Source organism: Capricornis sumatraensis, chromosome 4, assembly GCF_032405125.1.
Source record: "Capricornis sumatraensis isolate serow.1 chromosome 4, serow.2, whole genome shotgun sequence".
In the NCBI taxonomy this organism is placed as follows: Eukaryota; Metazoa; Chordata; class Mammalia; order Artiodactyla; family Bovidae; genus Capricornis; species Capricornis sumatraensis.
The window spans coordinates 74,963,002-74,985,514 of NC_091072.1; the positions used below are offsets into that span (position 1 = coordinate 74,963,002).

The 22,513-nt window shown below is 46.7% G+C and overlaps 1 protein-coding gene across 1 annotated transcript; it reads left to right on the forward strand.

Annotated features, from left to right (window-relative positions):
- Positions 1 to 1,371: 1,371 nt before the first annotated feature.
- Positions 1,372 to 12,980, forward strand: FAM186B (family with sequence similarity 186 member B). The gene is made up of 7 exons (XM_068971426.1): positions 1,372 to 1,467; positions 2,526 to 2,751; positions 7,233 to 7,415; positions 7,753 to 9,415; positions 9,865 to 10,057; positions 11,951 to 12,129; positions 12,791 to 12,980. The coding sequence occupies exons 1-7, from the start codon at positions 1,372 to 1,374 to the stop codon at positions 12,978 to 12,980; spliced, it is 2,730 nt and encodes a 909-aa protein (XP_068827527.1).
- The last annotated feature ends 9,533 nt before the right edge of the window (positions 12,981 to 22,513 follow it).

The window sequence follows — 22,513 nt, forward strand, 5'->3', positions numbered from 1 at the left end:
AGCTTTCTTTTGACTAGTATTGGCATAGGTTCTTTCTTTCCATCTTTTAACCTATGTGTGTCATTTTATTTAAAGTGTGTTTCTTGTAGACAGAACATAGTTTGAGTCTTGGGTTTTTCTTAATTGAATCTTATAATCTTTTAATTAGCTTATTTAGATCATCTGTGATTTAATTATCAGTATGATCATCTTTAAAAGAAAGAAAAAGTAGAGAGGGAGAGAAAGGAAAAAAGAGGAAAGGACCCCAGACGGGGAATCAGAAAAGCAGGTTGAGGTCCTGATTCTGTACTTGCCAGCTCTGTAACTTTAGATAAATCTCATAACTCTGAGCCTCAGCTGGCTCTCAAACATGTTTGTAAGGATGAATAAGTTATTTGTAAACTACAACATGCTCTGAAATCACAAGGGATTAAAGGAATCCAGTGCCAGATGTATAGATAAGAATCCATAAAGCAGGATGTGAGTACCTCAAAGGCAGAACTAGGTCTCACTCTTCTGTATTTCTAGCACCTAGCTCCATGCCTGAAACATTAAATGTTACCAATAAGTGTTCATTGCATGAATGAGACAATGAAAGAATTAACTTTGAATAAGCTTGAGTCATAGGGGAAGCCCATAGTGAATGAATGATAGTATGTAAAAGACAGGTGGGTATCAGGTGACATGTTTTTAAGTGGCTATGGCACTGCTGAGAACTGAACTTACAGTGTTTAATCCTTATCTGTTAAATGTTTCAGTAGCACAGAAGAATAATTTGCACATATATGTATTTTTCTTACATATTCATTAATTCAACAAATGTTTATTAAGTGCCTATTGTATGCCAGGCAAAGTTCTAGTCCTGGGCATGAAACAATGTCCATTTTAATCATTTGTTTTAAAAAGGCCTCTGGTAATGATGATTATCTTCAGTGAAAGTATTGATTAAGCCCTGACTCTTGGTGTAAATTGAAATGTATTCCCATTAGTTATTGGTTGGTTGTAATTTAAAAAAAAACTTCTTTGGGAAAATAACTTTTTCTAACTTTTTTCCCTACTTTTAGCCATTAATATTAGTTTGGGAGCATAACATTTAATGATTTTTTAAAAAGCAGTAGGCCAAGTTAATATATATTAGGTGATGGATATGGATAAAAAGCTAGATAATCATAGATGACAGGGAGTCATTCTTCCAATCAACTTGATGATGTCATTGGAAGAAAGAAGGTCAGTTGGAACCTGTCACCTGGCAGTTAGTTACAGGGAGCTGCAGCTAGGAAGAGGGGTCAGGAGCTGCCCTGGAGTCCTTAACCCCCAAGCAGCCAACACTGTGTGTTCAGGCCCCTGCACCAGAGACACAGGACATCTTTGTGACTAACAGAGTGATCCAAGATGGAGAAAGATAAACCCCCACAGTTGGTGACCCCTGCATCAGTGAAAGCCATCATCTCAAGGATTGAGGCTGCCCAGCTAACTCGGGCTCAGGAGGTAACCCCAGAGATGAAAATGTCACCTTTCTGTTGGGGTCTAATGGGGAGGCCAGGGACTGATGCCAGATTTGGGCAAGATTCCAGCTCTGGGCCCTTGTGGGGCCTCAGGATCCTCAGCAAGCTGGGTTTGTGGATAGCTTAGTGCAAAATATTCACCTCCTATAGATTGGCCTCTGGAGGGTGAGCTGGAATCAAACCATGCCCCCCAAGGCCAGCAATGGGTCCAGGAAGAGGACACCCCAAGGGAAGCCCTAGGATGGCCCTGAGACCATGGTGGTGGGTCCTACCAGGGCAGAAGGGGCCCAGAGTTCATGATTTCAGGTCTGTTCTTGGCAACCTATCAGAATCTCCCCAAGCTGAGCCCTAGAAACTCACAGGGAAATAGCCAAAGATTCTACTCATCCTGCACATGAGCCTTAGTGCGTTTTTTAATGGGAACCTCTGATCCTTGCTTCCCTTGTGGCTCAGCTGGTAAAGAATCCACCTGCAATGTAGGAGACCCAGGTTCGATCCCTGGGTGGTGTAGATCCCCTGGAGAAGGGAAAGGCTACCCACTCCAGTATTCTTGCCTGGAGAATTCCATGAACTGTATAGTCCATGGGGTCACAAAGAATCAGACACAACTGAGCGACTTTCACTTTCACTTTTCTGATCCTTGGGTTTCTTGGGGCCTCATTTTTCTAGTCTGTTGCCTCTGGATCCTTGTGAGGAGAGATGTCTAGAAGTCCCTGGCAAATTCTAAAATTCTGAAGAAATGTTCACTGTGGATTTTTAGTATTCTCTCCTTGACCTGGTCTTAATAATTGAAATGAGAGTAATTAAAGCTAACACTTACTTTCTGTGCCAGGTGCTGACCTAAGTGCTTTACAAATACTGGCTCATTTAGTCTTTACTAAAACTCTGTGACATAGTTATTATAATGATCCCCACTTTACAAATAAGAAAACTGAGGCCCCAAGAGGTTAACCGCCTTGTCTAAGATCACATGACTAGGACATGGCATCTGGTGCCAGAGTTTACTTTCCTAAACACTACAATCTGCTGCTTCCCGTGTAGAATATTTCTTCCCAGGTCTCAGAAATCTTGGACAATGTCAACTGTGTCATCAACCGCTTCCAGGAAGAATTAGGATATGATTTAAAAAAAAAGGCGAAACGTCCCCAGCCAGAGCAAAAGGGCAAGAACAGATTCATCTTGCTGGAGAAAATTTCCTCCTTCTCCAAAGATGCTAAGACTAAAGAGAAGCACTTGTATGAAATTCTTCACTGGCTAGGTGACTGGGGTGAGTTTGCAGGCTGGGTGCAGTCCTAAGGGCGGGTTCCTTCCCCTAGTAACTCTGGTTCCAGCTCACTCAACCTCCTTCTTTCCCCACCCTAGGCCAGCCTTTGATGGGAGAGAAGGGCAGGGTGGTGGGTGCAGAAGGAGCAAAGGACACATCGTAGTGCCTCGCCAGTGAAAATATCGCCCACTCATGACATAGCACATCACCTCTACTCTCTCTCGAGGCAAATGTGTCATTGTCTAAAACATAACAGATTGTGACATTAGATGCCTATGTGATGAAGCCTTATTGTATCTCATTTTTTAGCAAGACAGAAACTAAATGCAAACTCACACTACTTTTTTTCCACCTTTGTTGAGATATAATTGACAAACAACATTGTATAAATGTTAAGTGTACATGTGATTATTTTATATATATATGTATGCAGTGAAATGATTATCACAATAACACATCACCTCACAGCTACCCGTTTTTTGTGTGTATGGTAAGAACATTTAAGATCTCTCTCAGCAAATTTCAGATACTGGATATTGCAGGTTTAGTTCCAGACCACCACAATAAAATAAATATCACAATAAAGTGAATTATAAGAATTTTTTGGTTTCCCAGTGCATATAAAAGTTATGTTTTTATTATACTGTAGTCTATTAAGTGTACAATAGCATTATATCTAAGAAAACAATGTACATACCTTAATTGACAATACTTTATTGCTAAAAAATGCTAACCATCATCTGACCATGCAGGGTTTCCACAAACCTGCAGTTTTTAAAAAATGCAGTATTTGCAAAGAGCAATAAAACAAAATGCAGTAAGACAAGATGTGCCTGTATACAATACAGTGTTAACTGTAGTCACCATGCTGTATATTAGATCTCCAGAACTTATTCATCTCATAATTGAAAGTTCGTACCTTTAACCAACGTCTCCCCATTTCTCTCACTTAGCCTCTGATAACCACCAATTTACTGTCAGTTCAGCATTTTTTGATTTCCATTTCCCTGTCTGATTTATTTCACTTAGTGTAATACCCTCAAGGTCCGTCCATATTGTCACAAGTGGCAGGATTTCCTTCTCTGTTGTGACTTAATAATATAGATCTTCCTTAGCTTATGATGGGTGTACATCCCAATAACCCTATCATAAGTTATAATACCATAAATCAAAAATGTACTTAATACACCTAACCTTCCCTAGTGGCTCAGAATCTGCCTGCAACACAGGAGACCTGGGTTCCATCCCTGGGTCGGGAAGATCCCCTGGAGAAGGGAATGGCTACCCACTCCAGTATTCTTGCCTGGAGAATCCCACGGACAGAGCAGCCTGGTAGGCTACAGTCCACGGACTCCCAGAGAGTTGGACACAATTGAGTGACTAGGACTTTCACTTTCACTTTAACCTACCAAACAGGTTAGCCTAGCCTACCTTATTCAGAACACTTCCATTAGCTTATCATCTAACACAAAGCCTATTTTATGATAAAGTGTTGGATATTTCACATAATTTATTGAAGACTATACTGAAAGTGAAAAACAGGATGACTGTATATGCATACAGATGGTTGTAAGTCTATCTGTTGTTTACTCCTGTGATTGTGTGGCTACTTAGAGCTGCAGTTTGCTGTTAGTGCCAGCATCATGGGAGTATCATACCATATATGGCTGGCATGGGAAAAGATAAAAATTCAAAGATTTTCTATGGAATGCATATCACTTTCACATTGTAAAATCACACAGTCAGAAGTTGGGGACTATCTGTATTTCTTTATATACACCACATTTTCACTATCCGTTCATCCGCTGACTGACACAGGTTGCTTCGATGCCTTGACTCTTATAACATGGGCTTCACTGAGCATTCGCATGCAGATATCTCTTGGAGACAGTGATTTTGTTTCCTTTGGTTATATAGCCAGAAGTAGGCTTGCTGGATTATATGGTAATTCGATTTTAAATTTTTTGAGGCACCTCCACACTGTTTTCCAAAATGGTTATACCACGTTACACTCCCACAAACAGTGCACAAGGGCCCCTTTTCTTCGTGTCCTCACCAATACTTGTTATCTCATATCTTTTACGTAATTGCCATCCTCACAGGTCTAATATAATATCTCATTGTGACTTTGATTTGCATTTCCCTGATGTTAAACACCTTTTCATATACCCATTGGCTATTTGTATATCTTCTTTAGAAAAATGTCTATTCATTTGCTTTGTCCATTTTTTAATGTTTAAATATTTATTTATTTGATTGCATAGGGATCTTTGCTGTGTTATGCAGGTTCCATAGTTGGGGCTCTTAGGCTTAGCTGTTTTGAGGCATGTGGGATCTTAGTTCCCTGACCAGAGATTGAATGCGCATTTTGCAGGGTGGATTTTTAATCACTGGACTACCAGGAAAGCCCCCTTTGTCCATTTTTAATCAGATTATTTGTTTTATTTTGCTCTTGAGGTTTATGAATTTCTTGGATATTTTGGATATTAACCCTTTATTAGATATATGATTTGTATATATTTCCTCCCATTCTGTAGGTTGAGCCTTTTCACTTTGTTGATCATTTCTTTTGCTGTACGGAAACTTTTTTAGTGTGATGTAGTTCCACTTATTTATTTTTGCTTTTGTTGCCTTGCTTTTGATGTCATATCCAAAAAAAAAAATAATCATTGCCAAGATGAATATCAGGAAGTTTTTACCCTAAGTTTTCTCCTAGGAGTTTTAAGGTTTGGGGCCTTATTTAATTCCTTTCAAGTTAATTTTTGTAAGTGGCATAAGACAGGAGTCTCCAGTTTAATTCTTTTGCATGTGAATGTACAGGCTTACCAGCACCACTTACTGAAGAGATTATCCTTTCTTCATTGAGTGTTCTTGGTTCCCTTGGCAAATATTAGCTGACTGTATATGCATGGATTCATTTTTGAGCTCTTGATTCTGTCCCATTTGTCTATGTGTCTGTTTTTATGTCAGTGCCACACTGTTTTGTTTACTATACCTATGTCAGTTCAGTTCAGTCGCTCAGTCATGTCCGACTCTTTGTAACCCCATGGACTGCAGCACACCAGGCTTCCCCGTCCATCACCAACTCCCAGAGCTTGCTCAAACTCATCTCCATTGAGTTGGTGATGCCATCCAACCATCTCATCCTCTGTCATCTCCTTCTCTTCCTGCCTTCAATCTTTCCCAGCATCAGGGTCTTTTCCAATGAGTCACTTCTTTGAATCAGATGGCCAAAGTATTGGAGTTTCAGCTTCAGCATCAGTCCTTCCAATGAATATTCAAGACTGATTTCCTTTGTAATATAGCTTAAAATCAGGTAGTGTGATGCCTCCAACTTTGTTTTTGTTTCTCAAGAGTGCTTTGGCTCTTTGGGGTCTTTTGTGGCTCCATATGAATTTTAAGATTGTTCTCCTAGTTCTGTGGAAAACGCTACAGGATTTTGATAGAGATTGCACTGAATATATAGATGGCTTTGGGTAGTATAGACATTTTAACAATATTAATTCTTTTGATCCATGAACATGGGTTATCTTTCCATTTATATGTTTTCTTCAATTTCTTTCATTAATGTCTTATGGTTTTCACTGTAGAGATCTTTCACCCACCCCAGTTAAATTTATTCCTACGTATTTTGTTGTTTTGATGCTTTTTAAATGGGATTGTTTTCTTTATTGCTTTTTTAGATAATTAATTGTTAGTGTGTGGAAATGCAACTGATTTTTAATGTGTTGATTTTAGGTCCTGCAACTTTATTGAATTTATTAGTTCTAATACTTTTTTTGGTGGAGCATACTAGCTATTTCATAGAGGAACTCAAGGGTGACATTCAAAGCACTGAATGGATACTAGGCCAAAGTGCATGGATGCCAGCTGTAAGCAATTGGTATAGCCATTTGGGTGTGGACCAGCTGCATGCAGCCCTGGAACCGGCTGCTACCCCTCTTAAGATCCAGAGACCTCAGTCTGGTGTGAGATGGGGTGGATGCTGCAGTGGTGGAGGAAGATGGTATAAGCATGTGCTCTAACCCTCCTCACATTGCCCTGCTCGTGAGGAGTGCTCCGTTCAGTGGTTCTTCAGCTGCCTCCAGAAACTAAGCAGAGCTGTTGACTCCAGTTAATTCATTTAATTGTCCAGATAGAATAAATAAGTAGGCTAGGCAACGATCGTAGAAAAATAACAAGGCAGACACATGCTTGGCCTTGTAGTGCAACAATTCAATTTAGTATCTATGCATATTTTCTACATGGCGGGTCTCATGTTAATCATTTCACTTGTATTATCTCATTTAATCCATACCCAACCCTTTTTTGGCAAGGATACTAAGGCTCAGGGGAATAAGTGATTTGCCCAACATCATACAGCTAATAAGAGGTTAAACTAATTTAACTTCAAAGCCTGCTGGGGTTACCCCCATGCTCTAGGGCTGTTTGGGGCTCCCTAGAGGACAGATTGTTATCAGCCTGAACCTCCAACTCTCTCTCAGGTGACAGCCTGACCTATGAGATCAAGAACACGAAGAGTGAGGAGGAAGAGGAAGCCCTGGATGAATGGATCGAGGTGATGGAAAAAGTGTTACCTCTCTCCCTCATAGCCACCAAAGGAGGCATCGAGTCTCTCATTTCCCTTTGCTCTACTCTCATTGAAGGACAAAGGAAAGGGGCACAAAGTAGGTACCGGGAACAGCATGATTAGAAAAATAACTCTACTCCAGGGAAATATGGGGATCAGGAGTGTGTTGAATTGAGTTGAACTGGATCAAATAGGTCCAGACCCCTCTGGGCCCTACAGGTGCTGTGGAGCTGACAGACCCTGACAGGTAAGCTCTGAGGCCAGCAGAGTCCTCTCCCGACAGTATCTCCCCTGGCCTCATGTAACGCCCCAGCTCCTTAGTACCAAAGCCCTAAGAGGGCTGGATGGGAATGTGGCCAAGCAGGATCTGGAGAACTGGTATAATCCTTGGATCCATGGGAACTTATTGTCTCTGTTCTCTCTCTCTCTCCTAGTGTCCAAACATACCTTCTGGCAGGACTGGCAGGAACAGAGCCCACAAAAAGCAATATCCTGCCCTCAGCCCCTGAGCCCAGAGCAGATGCTGCAGGACAAGCACACTACCTGCCTAAAGGTCTGCGAGGTGAAGTCCATGTTACAGGAGCTTCTGGACTCCACCATGTTCAACCAAGGGGAGGTTAGGGCCATCAGGTACATGTCTGCGGTGGTGGAGAACCTCAATAAGGCCTTGATCCTCCAGCACAAGGAGAACAGGAGCCTGGAGGCCAAATACAGGCACCTGAAAATAGAGATGACCAAAGAGCTCGGCAGCCAGAAGCTGTACTTCCAGAAGTCCCTCCAGATCCTCGAGAGTAAGAGAGATGCCCTGCTAAAGCAGATAGAAATTTTAGGGGGCAAGTACCATGACCTGCTCCTGATAAAGCATGCCCTAGAGTTCCAGCTGAAGAAGATTCAGTCTGCTGGAAGTCAGGCAGAAGACTTAGTCAGGGTCTTGGTTGAGTTCCCAGACGCTGCCAAGAAAGAAGCCTTCCCAAAGAAAGACACAGTCATGGAGGAGACCCAACAGGAGCCCAAGAAGGAGGAGCAGTTTTCACCACATTCCCCAAGCCCCATGGCCATGGCCTGGGACAGTGGTGCTATGCCTTCAGGAGATCAGCCTCTCTCCACCATGACCGTGGATTCAAGAATTGCAGATGTGTACAGGAGCAAGGACGCTGAAAGTCTTCAGCCTGTGTTGCCATCCTCCATGGATCACATGTTTCCTAAGAAATGGGAAAGACTGTCAGCAGAAAGCCCAGGTGACAGAGCCAAAGACCATAAGGACTTCTCCCAGGAAGTAGCCTGGGAGAAGGAAGGACTCCAAATTAAGTCCCATTTTCAGAAGCAGCTGTCCCTAGAGAGGTCGAGGAAGTCGGCCTTGGAGAGCAAGGCAGAGGCCAGGGAAGAGGAGCTCAGCCGGGAGAGGCGGAGGCAGCAGTGGCAGCAGGAGGAGGAGATGTGGCTGCAGCGGCAGGAAAGGTGGGCCCTGCTAGAGCAGGAGCACGAAGAGAAGCTGCGGCAGTGGGAGGCAGAGGAGGCGGCCAGGGAGCAGCGGCTGAGACTGGACCAGGAGCCCAAGGGCCCGTGGAGGGAGCTGGAGCAGCCAGGAGAGGATGCAGAGAGGATGATCTTTGTGCCCATCAGTCACTGGAGGGACTCGGAGGACGCATCTTTGGCACCTCCCCCAAGCCGGGCCCAATCTGCTCTCCAAGGCAGGAGGCCACGTGTGCCCAGGTCCCCTAAGACCCAGCAGCCCACCCCCAGAAACCAGAGGTCCATGCGTTCAGCCGAGTTTACCCAGAAACCACAGGCCCACCGGCTTCCCATGAAGCCCAAGAAATCGGCCTCCTTTCCTGTCACGGGTACATCCCCGCGAAGGGTGACCCAGCCCCCTGTGCATATAGCCCCAGTAACTCTGAAGGAGAAGGTATACCATATAGACATGGAGGCCCAGAGGAGGAATCTGCAGCTCCTGACCGAGGAGGACATGCTGGGGCTGCCCCACTACCTGCACAGTAAGGTGCTCGAGCTCACCACCACCACCATGGAGCTGAATGCGCTCAAGCTATGGTGCCTCTGCCACAAGTACATCTGCTACAGACACTTCCAGAGCCTCCGGTAAGTCTTCCCTGGCAACCACTGGCACCACCCACACCCGTGGGCAGAGCCAAAACCCAACGAGAAAGAAGGAGCATGGGGCATGGGGTGGGGAGAATCACCCAGGCCTGGACATGATGCCCCTGAGAGAGGGACTTGCACCGGACACCCAGCCTCAGAGCCTTGGGCAACCCTGAGGTGTGGGAGGTAGAGCTCTCCCTCTGTGAGTCTTCCTACTGTCTTCCGGGCATCCTACTGACCTGCCCGTAACCCGCCTACCACGCTCTTCCATTTGCCTTACTTCCTCTTCCTGTTTCCAGCCCAGCCCAAGGCTCCTCACCTGACACCACCTTACCTCTGCTCCCTGTTTTCCCCAGTTCTCACACACACAGAGTCATCCCTGCTTAACAGAGAGCTAGGGGCAGGGAGGAGGCCCCTTCACCCACTGAATCACTTCCCTCTCTTCCCAGCCAAGACGTGATCAACCATATACAAGTCGTGCGAGAAGCTGGGGCTTCCTACAAGGCCCAGAACCTCTTTCTCTTCCTGGAAAACGTGGACCACCTGCAGAAACTCCAGCTCCAGGTGTGGACAGATAAGCAGAAGGACCTGGAGGAGAAGCGCCGAGAGTGCCTGAGCAGCATGGCGACTATGTTCCCCAAGGTGGGCCTCGCGCCTGGTGACCTTCTCAGGGGTCAGCACAGCCAGCAGGAACAGGGCCAGGATGGAGCCATGGGGCTGTGGGGGTGTGCCGGGGGGCAGGAGAGCAGATGGGAAATCAGAGAGCAAATTAAAGCCTCTGAACCAGGAAGAGGGGAAGGCAGGCAGCAGCCTGAGTAGAACGAAGGCAAGTTTTCCAATCTCCATATATGGGGGGAAAGCAAGAGAGGGAAGAAAGGGAAAGTCGCTCAGTTGCGTCTGACTCTTTGCAACCCCATGGACTGTATTGGACTATACATCATCTATACTATACTGTCATCTCTGGGGTTGCACAGAGTCGGACACGACTGAAGCGACTTAGCAGCAGCAGCATACAGTCCATGGAATTCTCCAGGCCGGAATTCTGGAGTGGGTAGCCTTTCCCTTCTCCAGGGGATCTGAGGGACCCTCAAAAAGAGCTGTAGGGGACTTCCCTGGTGGTCCAGCGGTTAAGACTCCGTGCTTGCAGTGCAGGGGGCACAGGTTCGATCCCTGGCAGAGAAGCTACGGTCCCACATGCCACAGGGTGTGGCCAAAAATACATAAATATTTAAAAAGAAAAGAGCTAGAGAAGGAAGCCTCTTCTGCAGGGGCGGTAGCCAGAGCCTGCAGTCCAGTTCTATGCTCATATCCTCCTCCTCCCATGGGTCTCCTTGTCCAGCTCCTGTCGGATCTGGTTGCTCTCTAGGCTTGGTCTCCAGGTCTTCTTCACCCTCATGCTGGGGACTCCCTTTACTGCTCTCTGGGGACAGCTACCCTGTTTCCAATCCTGGATTTCCCTTGTTTTAGTGGAGCACCTCCTCCAGTCACTTCTTGACAAAGGGTTCCTGGCAGGTAGAATCACTGAGACCTTTGTTGTCTGAAAATGTCTTCACTAAATATCTACCCTTAACTGTGGTTGACAGCTTGCCTGTATAGAGAAGTCTAGGTTAGAATTCATTTTCTCTCACAATTGGGAAGGCACTGTTCATTGCCTTCCAGGTTTTGGCTTTGCTGTTAAGAGTCCAAAGTCATTCTGAGTCTTCCTCTATCGGGTTTGACCTAGTTTTATTCTCTAAGGGCTGCCTGCAGTTTCCTGTACTCTTTCCCCTGCTGCCAAGGCCAGAATAGCATCGAGTGCTGACATGGCCCACAGGAGGCTAGCTGATGGCTAGCAGTGACTCTGAATCTGCTAAGATGGGCCAGGAGGTAAGCCCCCTGAGTCCTGAGCAGCAGTGGTCAGAGTCTGGGGAAAAGCAGTGTCCTGAGGGCTTCAGCATGGAAGTTGAGTCAAGGCAGCTGGGAGAGCCTTGCCATGGAGCCCTCTCCCAACGCAGTTTCCTGTCTCCTTGTACTAGTCTTGATCGCCTCCTGTGGCTGTCTTGACGCGCTAAATTGGTTTTGAGGTTGAGAAGGAAAGGGACCATATATATATAATTCTTTAGGTGGCCAGGGCAGAGGCTGAATGACTAGATACAGAGAGCATTCCAGACACAACCTGACCCGTGTCATGAACCCTATGAGTCTGCACAGTTCCAGCTGCTCTAGCTTCATTTTGTTTTTTCCTTGCTGTTTTGCCCATTGTCTGGATTCTTCACAACAAAGGAGAAAACAGGAATAAAACCAGCAAATTGCAATTCAAGGCATTTCTAGGAAATGTGATACATTGAAGTCCCAGGGGGTCTCTAATTGGAGGGATTCTCGGGGCCTCCCCATTTCTGCTAAACCCCAAGTCAGGCAGTAGTTGTGTTGGGCTGTGCTCAGCCACTCAGTCATGACCAACTGTTTGTGACTCCATTGACTGTAGCCCAGCAGGATCCTCTGAAAGAGGATAAATTCCTGTCTCTCTGATGATGCCTCTCTGCTGGCTTCTCTTAGCTCCAGAAGGAGTGGAACGTTAACCTGCACACCCCTGTGGTCATCTCCCCGAAGTCAAGGAAGAGCAAGCCGCCTCCATTCCTACTGCAGCACAGCCATTCCAGCAGCCCCTTCTGCAGGCGATCCCAGGAGCTCTTTAAGACCAAACACCAGCCACATGTGCCCCAGCAGATGGCCCGGTAGGTGCACGGAGGCCGGAGGCAGCTGGCTGGGTGAGTGGGGAATCAGGGAGCAGGGGTGAGCAGACTGGGGAGAGGACCGGAAGCTCAGCGAAGGCACAGACAAGCAAAGCTCACCCATGAGGTGCAAGGAGCCCAGCTTCTCAGCCGCCCTGCCCAGTTCTGATCATGGGCCTAGATGAAGGGTGTGTGTATGTGTGTGGTGTGTGGGCTTCAAGGGCCAGCCTGACCAAGTATGTTTCAAACTATGCAACTGAGATTCCTGGGACCCACAGTTGAGAACTCAAAACTATTTTTACCCTGAGCATTGGTCCGTCCATAAAAATAAACTTGAGCCTTCCCACCCCGTGACCGCTGGGCTCAAAGAGAGACACTGTGAGCCACACCTCAACCGTCCTAGTGTGGCCGGCTCAGGGCTTCAGCCCCGGGGCAGGTCTTGGAGGACCGGGGCTATCTCGGCAGCCTTTTCCAGTAGCTCCTCAACCAGAGGAGACTCCAGGAGGTGAGACTGAGAGTTGGGAAGGGAAGAGATGTGGCACGGAGGATGGTGACAACTATCTGAGGAGGGAAGAAAACCCTGGAGAGCTTATTGCTCCCCATTGTCTCCTTTTCTGCAAGTCTAATTTCATTTCTTTTTGTACTTTTCGCCTTCACACCCCAGCCAGCAGGGGAACCGGATGGAGGCCATGTGGAAAATTGATGTGGCTGCCTCCAGTTACCCCATAGAAAAGAAGACCCCCGCCAGCCTGTCCTGGGACCAGCTAGGAGGTTTCCCAGACACTCCCCGCCTGTTGGCACTGGATGTGCAGTCCTCCTTCCACAAAAGCTTGATGTCCCTCAAGGCCCGGTAAGGTGCAAGGCTGGATGGTCAATCTGGATTCAGGGACACCTACCCATTAAGGGCAGGGGGCAGAGTAAACACTCCCTGTGTCCAACCGCCCAACAGGTATCTTTCCAAACATTCATAATGACTCACTGCAACACACTGAATCTGCCCACAATGCAGGAGACCCATGTTCGATTCCTTGGAAAAGAGGAATTCTCCAGTATTCTTGCCTGGAGAATTCTATGGACAGAGGAACCTGGTGGACTACAGTCCATAGAGCTACAAAGAGTTGGACACAACTGAATGACTAATACTTTCACTTACCGTACCACATCAGACAGACAGAGGCTTACCTGCCTCATCAGCCATGAGCTTGGGTCCCCACACCAACACCATTCTAGTTCTCTCAAAGACTCCACAGGGCATCTCAGAAGACCAGGATGGAAGTCTTCTCTTTCCACTTATTTCCTGGGACTTGCATGTAAATTACTCAAGAGTGTATCTTGCCCTAGGCCTGGGGGTTGTTCTCAAGGTGAGCCAGGTGCAGGTATGGAGAGATGAGAGAGACCAAAAATCTCAGGATAAACCTGGGCCCATCTTTGGCACTGTCGTTTCCTTACTGCCTTCAAGAACTGCCCCCAGAAAGAGCAGCTGAGGGGAGGGAAGTGGGACTCAGTGGGGCAACAAGAGGCTTTTCTGGTTAGGAAGGTTCAACTCTGCCTCTCTTGGCTTGAAGACTCAGGTTCTTCAAGGAACCCTTCTACATTACTAATGCCAACTGTCTCTTGTGGCCCTGGCCGTGCACCAACTAAAGATCTCTGACCGGGATAGGAATTCCCTGGTAGTCCAATGGTTAGGACTTGGCACTTCCTTTGCTGGGGCCCCAGTTTAATCCCTGGTCAGGGAACTAAGGGGCTTCCCACGTGGCCCTAGTGGTAAAAAACTTGCCTGCCAATGCCAGAGATATAGGAGACGCAGGGTCAATCCCTGGATCAGGACGATCCCCTGGAGGCAGACATGGCAACCCACTCCAGTATTCTTGCCTGGAGAATCCCATGGACAGAGGAGCCTGGCGGGCTATAGTCCATGGGGTTGCAAAGAGTCAGATATGACTGAAGCAGCTTAGCACACGCACACAGGGAACTAAGATCCTGCAACAAAAGAAAGAATGAATGAATGAATGAGTTAGACAGGGAGAGGGCACTGATGCCTGCCAGTCTAGACCTAACCAGAACCAAGCCTGCAAGATGCTGGTGCTGCCATTGTCCTCTCGACAGGGACTGAGGGAAGACAGAGTGGCCCAGCAGCATCAAAGGAGGCTGGTACTCGGCTGTGATCCCACTCTGAAGTGGTCCTGAGAGTCCCAGCTGGACATCAACATAGCCCACCTAGTACATAGATACCGGTTTTCGGTTCCTGAAGCGATTCCAAGTGTGTGGGTGTGTTGCTGTTGTTGTTAGTTGATTTGGATACAACAGAATTGAGCAAACAGAATTGAGAATAACCGAAACAACAGTGTGGAAGAATTTAGTAACCCAGAGATCAGCTGGGGCCGCACCCTGCTGAGACTGGGCTGAACTTGCCCTCAACTCCCACCCCCTCATAGTGGTGTCTCTCCTCTCTGAGCTCCTTCTCTGCATCTGTTTCAACCTGAGCCAAAAACCCCTTTGTTCTTCAGACACACATAAATGTGTGCACGTAAATATCAAGTATACACACGCCACTTGGCCCCATGTGCTTCACGATGTTAGTAACTTTCTGAAAATTTAGGAGGGTGACAGAGAGAAGGATTCACAATGAACACCACAGAGCAGCCTCCTTTCTTCCCCTCTCTCTGTATATAACATGCAGAATGCAAAAACTCCTTCCTGTCTCACGCAGAGCTATTCCACCCACACCCAGCCCTCCACTGGGATCTCAGCTTCAGATTTAAGCACTTATCAAAATATTGTTCCCACCGAAGACTTTCTCTTTTCCAGGGGAATTTAGGTGAATACAATTTTCTTCTCCCTTTCCTACCTCCACATGCGTGTATTCAGTTTATCACAGTACCAGGTGCAGAAGTCAAGCCCTGCTGCTTCTGTCTTCTTTACCGACATGCCAGGTGGGCACCACCTACCTGGATGTCAAGCCGATCCCCGACATTTCAGGGCGGTGCTGCCTGCCTTGTCCTGGGATCTCGGTTCTATGGTCTGAGAATCTGCTGCTCCTGAATGCGAGTTCTCTGCCGCTTTCCAGGCTCCTGCTGCCCCTGGGCTGGTGGTCGTGCTGCTGTCTGTGAATTCTCTGTGTGTATACGCCTCTGGAGACATGCTGCTTCCACTCCCAAAAGTGCATCCTCTCTTTGGCTGTCTGCCCCCAGCCTACCTCAAATCTGCGTGTCCACCTGTTGTGTGGGTCCAGGCCACTCACCCCTTTGTGACCTTGCCCACCTCATCAGCTCCCCTAGCTGCGCTCTCCAGTTCACAGTAGTGGCTAGTCTCCTAACTGGAACCCACCTCGGGCCAACTGGGCCGTTCTCCCCGTTTGCTTGGCGCTGGCAACCTGCCTCATCAAAGGCTCACTGGGATGTCTTCTCAGCATGTGGGGAAGGGCTCTTCATCTTCCCCCTGGGCTTTGGGACTGAGTCTCTCAAAGGCCACCAGACCCCTCCTCCAGAAGCTTTCTCTGCTTTGTTTTACACGTCTTCCCTGGGCTCTCTGTCTGACAGGTAAGATAGCTACATGCCAGCACACTCTAGGCACTGTGTGTAGTCCGAGAAGAATCTTAACCTCCACTCAGACTGCCCTGCCCTCCCTTGCTCAGAGCCTGTTTCTGCACAAAGTACACAGCGGTTCACGTGTGTGTGCCAAGGTGCAGCAAGCCGGGACTCATGCAGACTTCCAGTGTGGTGCTGACAGAGGAGAGGGCTTATAGCTTGGTTTCTGGGAAGGAGCCAAGAGAAGGGTGGCGAGGAAGAAGCATGGATGGGTAAGAAGGAACAGGAAACAGTGAGGGAGGGAGCGGGGGAATTCTGTGATGCGAAAGAAGAGGAAGATTCGTAAGAAAAGCAGCAGAGCCCCTGGAATGTGGCAGAAACGTCGTATTAAGCAGTTCCACATCTGGGTCAGCCCTGGACTGGTCTCCCAGAGTCGACCAGGGAAACAGCTGGGTAGGGTGGGTGGGCGCTACCCAGGGGCCATGTCTCAGCTGCTCCCCAACCCATAACTGTATTAACCCTTTCAGTGCCTCAGTGACCCAAAGAAAGGAAGAACAGGAACCCCCAGAGGAGTCAGCTGGGCTTGTTCATAAAAAGTCAAACGAGTCCTTCCCTGGAACCCTAAGAAGCCAGAAGGATCGAGACAATCCCAGCCCCATTCCATGCCTTAGCCAGTGATTCTCAAACTTGTTCCAAAGCAGATTCCCAGCTACTGTTTTTAAACAAACTCTCTGGGTCCTGCTAAGTAATCCTAGAACTTTGAGAAACACTACTTTCCTCTTTCAGTCAGCAAACTGTACATTGTTAATAAAATAGAGATATGTTTATTTTTTAAATTCTCTGTCTCATTGCTAAAACTCACACCTCCCCATCTCATTTTTGGAACCAGGTCCATGACTTGGACACCAGTCACAGAGGATCCCCCAAATGTTGAGCTTACCCTCTGGGAGTCGACCCACCAAGACAGCCATGATCAGTGTCTGGCACACGTCAGGGCTCAGTAAGTCTTCATTCAGTCAGAGACATGGACAAATATGTAACTGATAATGAGCGTCAACACTTAGAAGACAGAATAAAAGAAGACAGTACAAGTCAGAAGTAGGGGTGACCAGGCTGGGGGCGGGGGGGCAAAGACAAGTGCCCTTCTGAGGAGTGAGGACACAGATGGAACAAATGGAGACATGAATCTCCAAATCTACGTGGTGTGGGCTTAGGAGGCCATGCCTGACTATTGTCTTAATTCAGGTAAGACATGGCTTTGGTTGGTTCACACAGCTTACAAGCAGAGTCCCACCCTCACTCTCCCTTGCACTCAGCTGTCTGCCAGTCTCCCATTGGCCTCTGCCCGCCCCTTCCGCCTTGTCTCACCCAGCTGGGCCAGGCCTAGGGAGCAGGCACAACCAAATGTTAGCTAGGAAATCACCTGTCCTCAGAGGACCCACAATCCAGTGATCCTGTTTCTTAGGAATGGCAGCCATGCTTGCTCCCGGCTTAAGGTTGAAACTTAAGAAGGAAGAGAAGAATATGGGATGCAAACAGATGGGGGCTTGACCTGATGTCTAGGCCAGAGCAGGATTTGATCTCTGAGCCACAGCTCAGTGTATCCCAAGGAAGGCTGCTGGAGGGAGGATGGTGAGAGGCATTCTTGATGCAGGTCACACACACTGGACTGCTGGGGCAAGAATGGGCCATTTCTAGCCTTTTGGGTCTATTGTTTTCAGGAGGCCTCACCCATGGTAGCCCTCGTGCTAAATATATTTCTTTATAAATAATTTGAAAAGATTTTTATAACTTTGCTTTGGAAATTAACTGACTATGAATAAGTTGTGGGTTTTTTTAATGTGCAGTGGGCTGTGACTTCTCAGCAATCATCACCCATAGAGATGAAATCTAACAAGTTTTGTAAATATGAGAACATTTTGAATATTAAATTTGACAGAATAATGAAACTGACAATATTATGGTTTTTGTTATCGTTCAGTTACTCAGTCGTGTCCGACTCTTTGTGACCCCATGGACTACAGCACACCAGACTTCCCAAGCACCATCTCCTGGAGCTTGCTCAAACTCATGTCCAGAGTCCGTGATGCCATCCAACCATCTCATTCTCTGTCGCCCCCTCCTCCTCCTGCCTTCAATCTTTCCCAGCATCAGGGTCTTTTCCAATGAGTCAATTCTTCGCATCAGATGACCAAAGTATTGGGAGTTTCAGCCTCAGCATCAGTCCTTCTAATGGATATTCAGGATTGATTTCCTTTAGGATTGACTGGTTGGATCTCCTTGCAGTCCAAGAGACTCTCAAGAGTCTTTTCCAACACCACAGTTCAAAAGCATCCGTTCTTTGGCGTTCAGCCTTCTTTATGGTACAACTCTCACATCCATACATGACTACTGGAAAAACCATAGCTTTGACTAGAAGGACCTTTGTTGGCAAAGTAATATCTCTGCTTTTTAATACGCTGTCCAGGTTTGTCATAGCTTTTCTTCCAAGGAGCAAGCATCTTTTAATTTCATGGCTGCAGTCACCATCTGCAGTGATTTTGGAGCCCAAGAAAATAAAGTCTGTCACTGTTTTCATTGTTTCCCCATCTATTTGCCATGAAGTGATGGACTAGATGCCATGATCTTCGTTTTTTGAATCTTGAGTTTTAAGCCAGCTTTTCACTCTCTTTCACTTTCATCAAGAGGCTCTTTAGTTCCTCTTCACTTTCTGCCATAAGGGTGGTGTCATATGAATATCTGAGATTATTGATATTTCTTCCTGCAATCTTGATTCCAGCTTGTGCTTCATCCAGCCCAGCATTTTGCACGATGTACTGTGCATCATAAGTTAAATAAGCAGGGTGACAATATACAGCCTTTCCCAATTTGGAACCAGTCCATTGTTCCATGTCCGGTTCTAACTATTGCTTCTCGACCTGCATACAGGTTTCTCAGGAGGCAGGTCAGGTGTTCTGGTATTCCCATCTCTTTAAGAATTTTCCTCAGTTTGTTGTGCCCCACACAGTCAAAGGTTTTAGAGTAGTCAAAGCAGAAGTAGATGTTCTTCTGGAACTCTCTGGCTTTTTTGATGATCCAATGGATGTTGGCAATTTGACCTCTGGTTCCTCTGCCTTTTCTAAATCCAGCTTGAACATCTGGAAGTTCTCGGTTCACATGCTGTTGAAGCCTGGCCTGGAGAATTTTGAGTATTATATAAACATTTAATTACATATTTTTTATATTTTAGTATTTTGGTGCCAGTGACTTTACTCCCTCGACATGTGGGATCTTAGTTCCCAGCCAAGGATCGAACCTGTGCTCCTTGTAGTGGAAGCACAGAGTCCTAACCACTGGACCACCAGGGAAGTCCCACCAATGATATTTTTAAAGGTTTCACATGTTTTCATAGGCTCTTGGCACTGTGCTTAAGGTGCCCAGCAGCCAAACCCGTTCTGGTCATGGAGCACTTTGACTTTTTGGATGTCTTCTCTCAAGCTCTCTGGCAAGCAAGCAGAGTGTCTGATAGAAGCTGTGAAGTCAAGAGGATGGCAACCAAGGAAATATATAGATATAGTTAGTATATGATGTTCTTTTGGTATGAGGTTAATATATAAGAGCCTCATTTTTTTTCAGAGCAAAGTTGATGTATTCAATCAAATAAGATATTGCCTTAACCCTCAAAAATACAAAAACAGGGAAGCCAAAATATGAGAAGTAATACTGCTTGGCATATTTCCTGAAGCCAGATTTGGGAGTTGGCCATAGCTCTGCTTGCATGGCCCATAGTCTCAGGGGTCTCCAGGATGAGGAATCAACACTAAGGTGGAAGGTGACATGAGAGAAGGGTCTACTTTAGCCCTAATTGTGGCCTTCAAGGAGTTGTTGACGAAGTGAAAGAGACAAAAATCATTTGTAAACAAGACCAAGAGCCAGGGAGGGGAAAGCCAGGTGGGATCTGGTGTGTCCCACGTGATGGGGAGGCTAACTTAGAAAAAGTCAGATAAAGGACGAGTATGACTCTATTGGAGGAGTCCTCTTCTCCAAAAAAAAAATGTGAGCATGGCTAAGACTGATCTAGTCTAGCGGAAAAGGTGAACGACATGCATGAACAGATGGTGAATCTGAGCAGAGATAGGAAAGTGTTTAAAAAAATGGAAATGCTAAAAGTGAAAACTGTAATATCAGAGATGAAGAATTCCTTTGGCCAGTTAATCAAGTTGGACAAAAGCAGAGGGAAAAAAAATCTGTGCGCTTGAAGCCAGGTCAGAAGAAATTTAAACAAACTGTAACTCTAAGCTAAGGAACAATTGAGCAGACCCAAAGCTAATCACCAAGATATGTAGGACAATGACAAGTGCTCTGACAGACATGATTGAAGTCCCAGAAAAAGGGAGAATGGGGCAGAAGAGATATTTGAAGAGAGAACCACTGAGAATTTCCCAAATTAATGAAAGAAAACCAACCACAGATCCAAGAATGTCAGAGAACCCCAAACAGGATAAAGAAAAACACACCTAAGTATAGCATAGTCTAATTGCTGAAACCAAAGGTAAGAGAACATTTTGAAAGCAGCCAGAAATAAAAACAAATTATATAGAAAAGTAAGAAACAAGACTTCTCAGAGGCTTTGCCAGTCAGATGGTTCCTGAGGTCCAGCTGTATCCCTTATAAGTCCACAAGATAACCCAGTGTTTTCCGGGACGTTCCCTGTCTAGGGGCTGATATTAGCTTAGGTGGGTTTCAGTTACCTGCAGAAACAGTAATGGTCTGGAACTAGCAGTGTCTCAGCTGAGCAGCGTCCTCCAGGGCGTGGGCCCCACTTCTCCATAGTGCCCAGCCCCCTTCTCTCTATACACACCTGGCCCTGAGCTGGCTGGTGATCCTTAAAGACTCCTTATTGGCTGTGAGTTGGGAGGAAGCAGAGAAGGAGAGAAGATTGATACACTAGTCAGCTGATCTGAATGCCTCTCAAAGAAGGCCCTGGGATCTGACAATTGCATCAAATTCTTTCCACAAAGGTGACCCAACCTGGAACAACCGAAGCCAAAGGCCAGCTGGTATACCTGTCAGGGCTCTCCTGAGGGTATGGTCATTGCTATTAGCAGTAATGTCTGTGGGGACGGGAGCAGCTGCCAGTATTTCAGGCTTGCTATGGGGGTCAAGAAGATTCAGGTTTCTTCTCCCACACCCCCCATTCTAAGAGTCCCTGTGTAAACCCCTGTCCTCTCACTTTCCAGAAGTTCCTTTACTACAGGAGCCACAAGGAGGCAGCAGAGTGCTTGTTTAAGGGCCTCGGCTGTCCTGGATAGGGACAGGGCCGAACTGAGTGGGAATGGCTGAAGGAGGGACATGGCCAAAGCTGGGTGGAGTTCATCCGAGAAGGTGCTTGGCTGAGTAAGGAGAGCAAATATGATCAATATAGGGAGAGAGACAAGGGATTCCAGACCCATCCTTTGGACATCTGGATCCATTCCTGGTGGCTTCAGCCTAGGGCACTTGATTCACTCACCCCCAGCAGCGTCCTCAGCTTTGCAGTTCAGAGATCTGTCCTTGTAAATGATACTTCAGGCAACTATCTTTTAGGAACTCTGCCAGGAGGCCCTTCCTGAAGATTTCCTTAAATATGTATCACATCCTCATTCATTCAACAAATATCTATTGGGTACCTAATAGGAGGCACTGTTGAAAGCATTGGGATATAGTGCTGAAGAAAAGAGTTTGTTTCTTTAAAGTGATTTCCCAGAACTTTTACTGGGCAAAAATAAACAAAAAAAATTAGTAAAATACACAGTATGTCAGATGGTAAAAGATGCTATGCTGCTACTGCTGCTAAGTCGCTTCAGTCGTGTCCGACTCTGTGCAACCCCATAGACAGCAGCCCACCAGGCTCCTCCGACCGTGGGATTCTCCAGGCAAGAACACTGGAGTGGGTTGCCATTTCCTTCTCCATTGAGATGATGAAGAAACACAAATTTCAGCAGAGGAGTAGGCCGTGAAAGTTTCACTCGACCTCTAGGGCATTCCTGAGATTACCATTTAAAATAGGGCGTGTCAAGCCTCACTGAGCTGACGTTTGCGTAAAGACTTGGAGATGAAGAAGCAAGCTGTGAGGAAGGGTGCACAGGCAAAGGGAACAGCCTGAAGTGGGAGCATGCCTGGCATCTAGAGGAATGGCCGGGTCTCCCGTGCAACTGGTGCTAGGTAAGTGAGTGGGAGGAGAGTAGCGTGGAAAGTGCTGGAGAATGACTGGAGGACAGGTCACTTAAGGCCTTGTAGGCTACTGTAAGGATGCTTTGTTTTTCAGTCTGAAAGAATAGGAGCCATTTTTACTCTGAATAAAATGGGAACCACTGCAGAATTCCAAGCAGAGACGTGACATAATTGGGTCCACTCTTCCAGAGCATCACCCTGGCCACAGGGGTGGGAACAGGCTGCAGGCGGGGAGGGGGAAGCTGACGATTCCCTTTCTATTCAGGAAAGTTTAGTAAAGGAACTCAAATGCTACTTCCCCTACCTAGATGCCTCTTCTGATCCTCTGTAAGGTGCCCCCTTCTCCTGGAATTTCTCTCCATCTTTGCTGATGCATGTCATTGGTCAGTTTTGTCTTTGTTATAGAACATGTTTTTTTAGTATTTATTTATTTGGCTTAGTTGTGGCATGCATGATCTTTAGTTGCAGCATGTGGGATCTAGTTCACTGGCCAGGAACTGAACCTGGGGCCCCCTACATTGGGAAGGCAGAGTCTTAGCCACTGGACCACCAGGGAAGCCCCTGTTTTGGGACTGTTGGTGAGCTGTCCTCAACAGATCTTAAACTCTTTAAGAGCAGATGCCCTGTTGCTTTCATAACTGTAGCTGCCCCCAGTACAGAATGCTGTG

What these genes read in the sequence shown, in the direction of transcription:
- FAM186B (XM_068971426.1), top strand. Translation starts at nt 1,372, where the DNA reads ATGGAGAAAGATAAACCCCCACAGTTGGTGACCCCTGCATCAGTGAAA. An exon ending in ACAAAGGAAAGGGGCACAAA is followed by an intron (nt 7,416 to 7,752) that starts GTAGGTACCGGG and finishes TCTCTCTCCTAG; the next exon opens with TGTCCAAACATACCTTCTGG. An exon ending in TGGCGACTATGTTCCCCAAG is followed by an intron (nt 10,058 to 11,950) that starts GTGGGCCTCGCG and finishes GGCTTCTCTTAG; the next exon opens with CTCCAGAAGGAGTGGAACGT.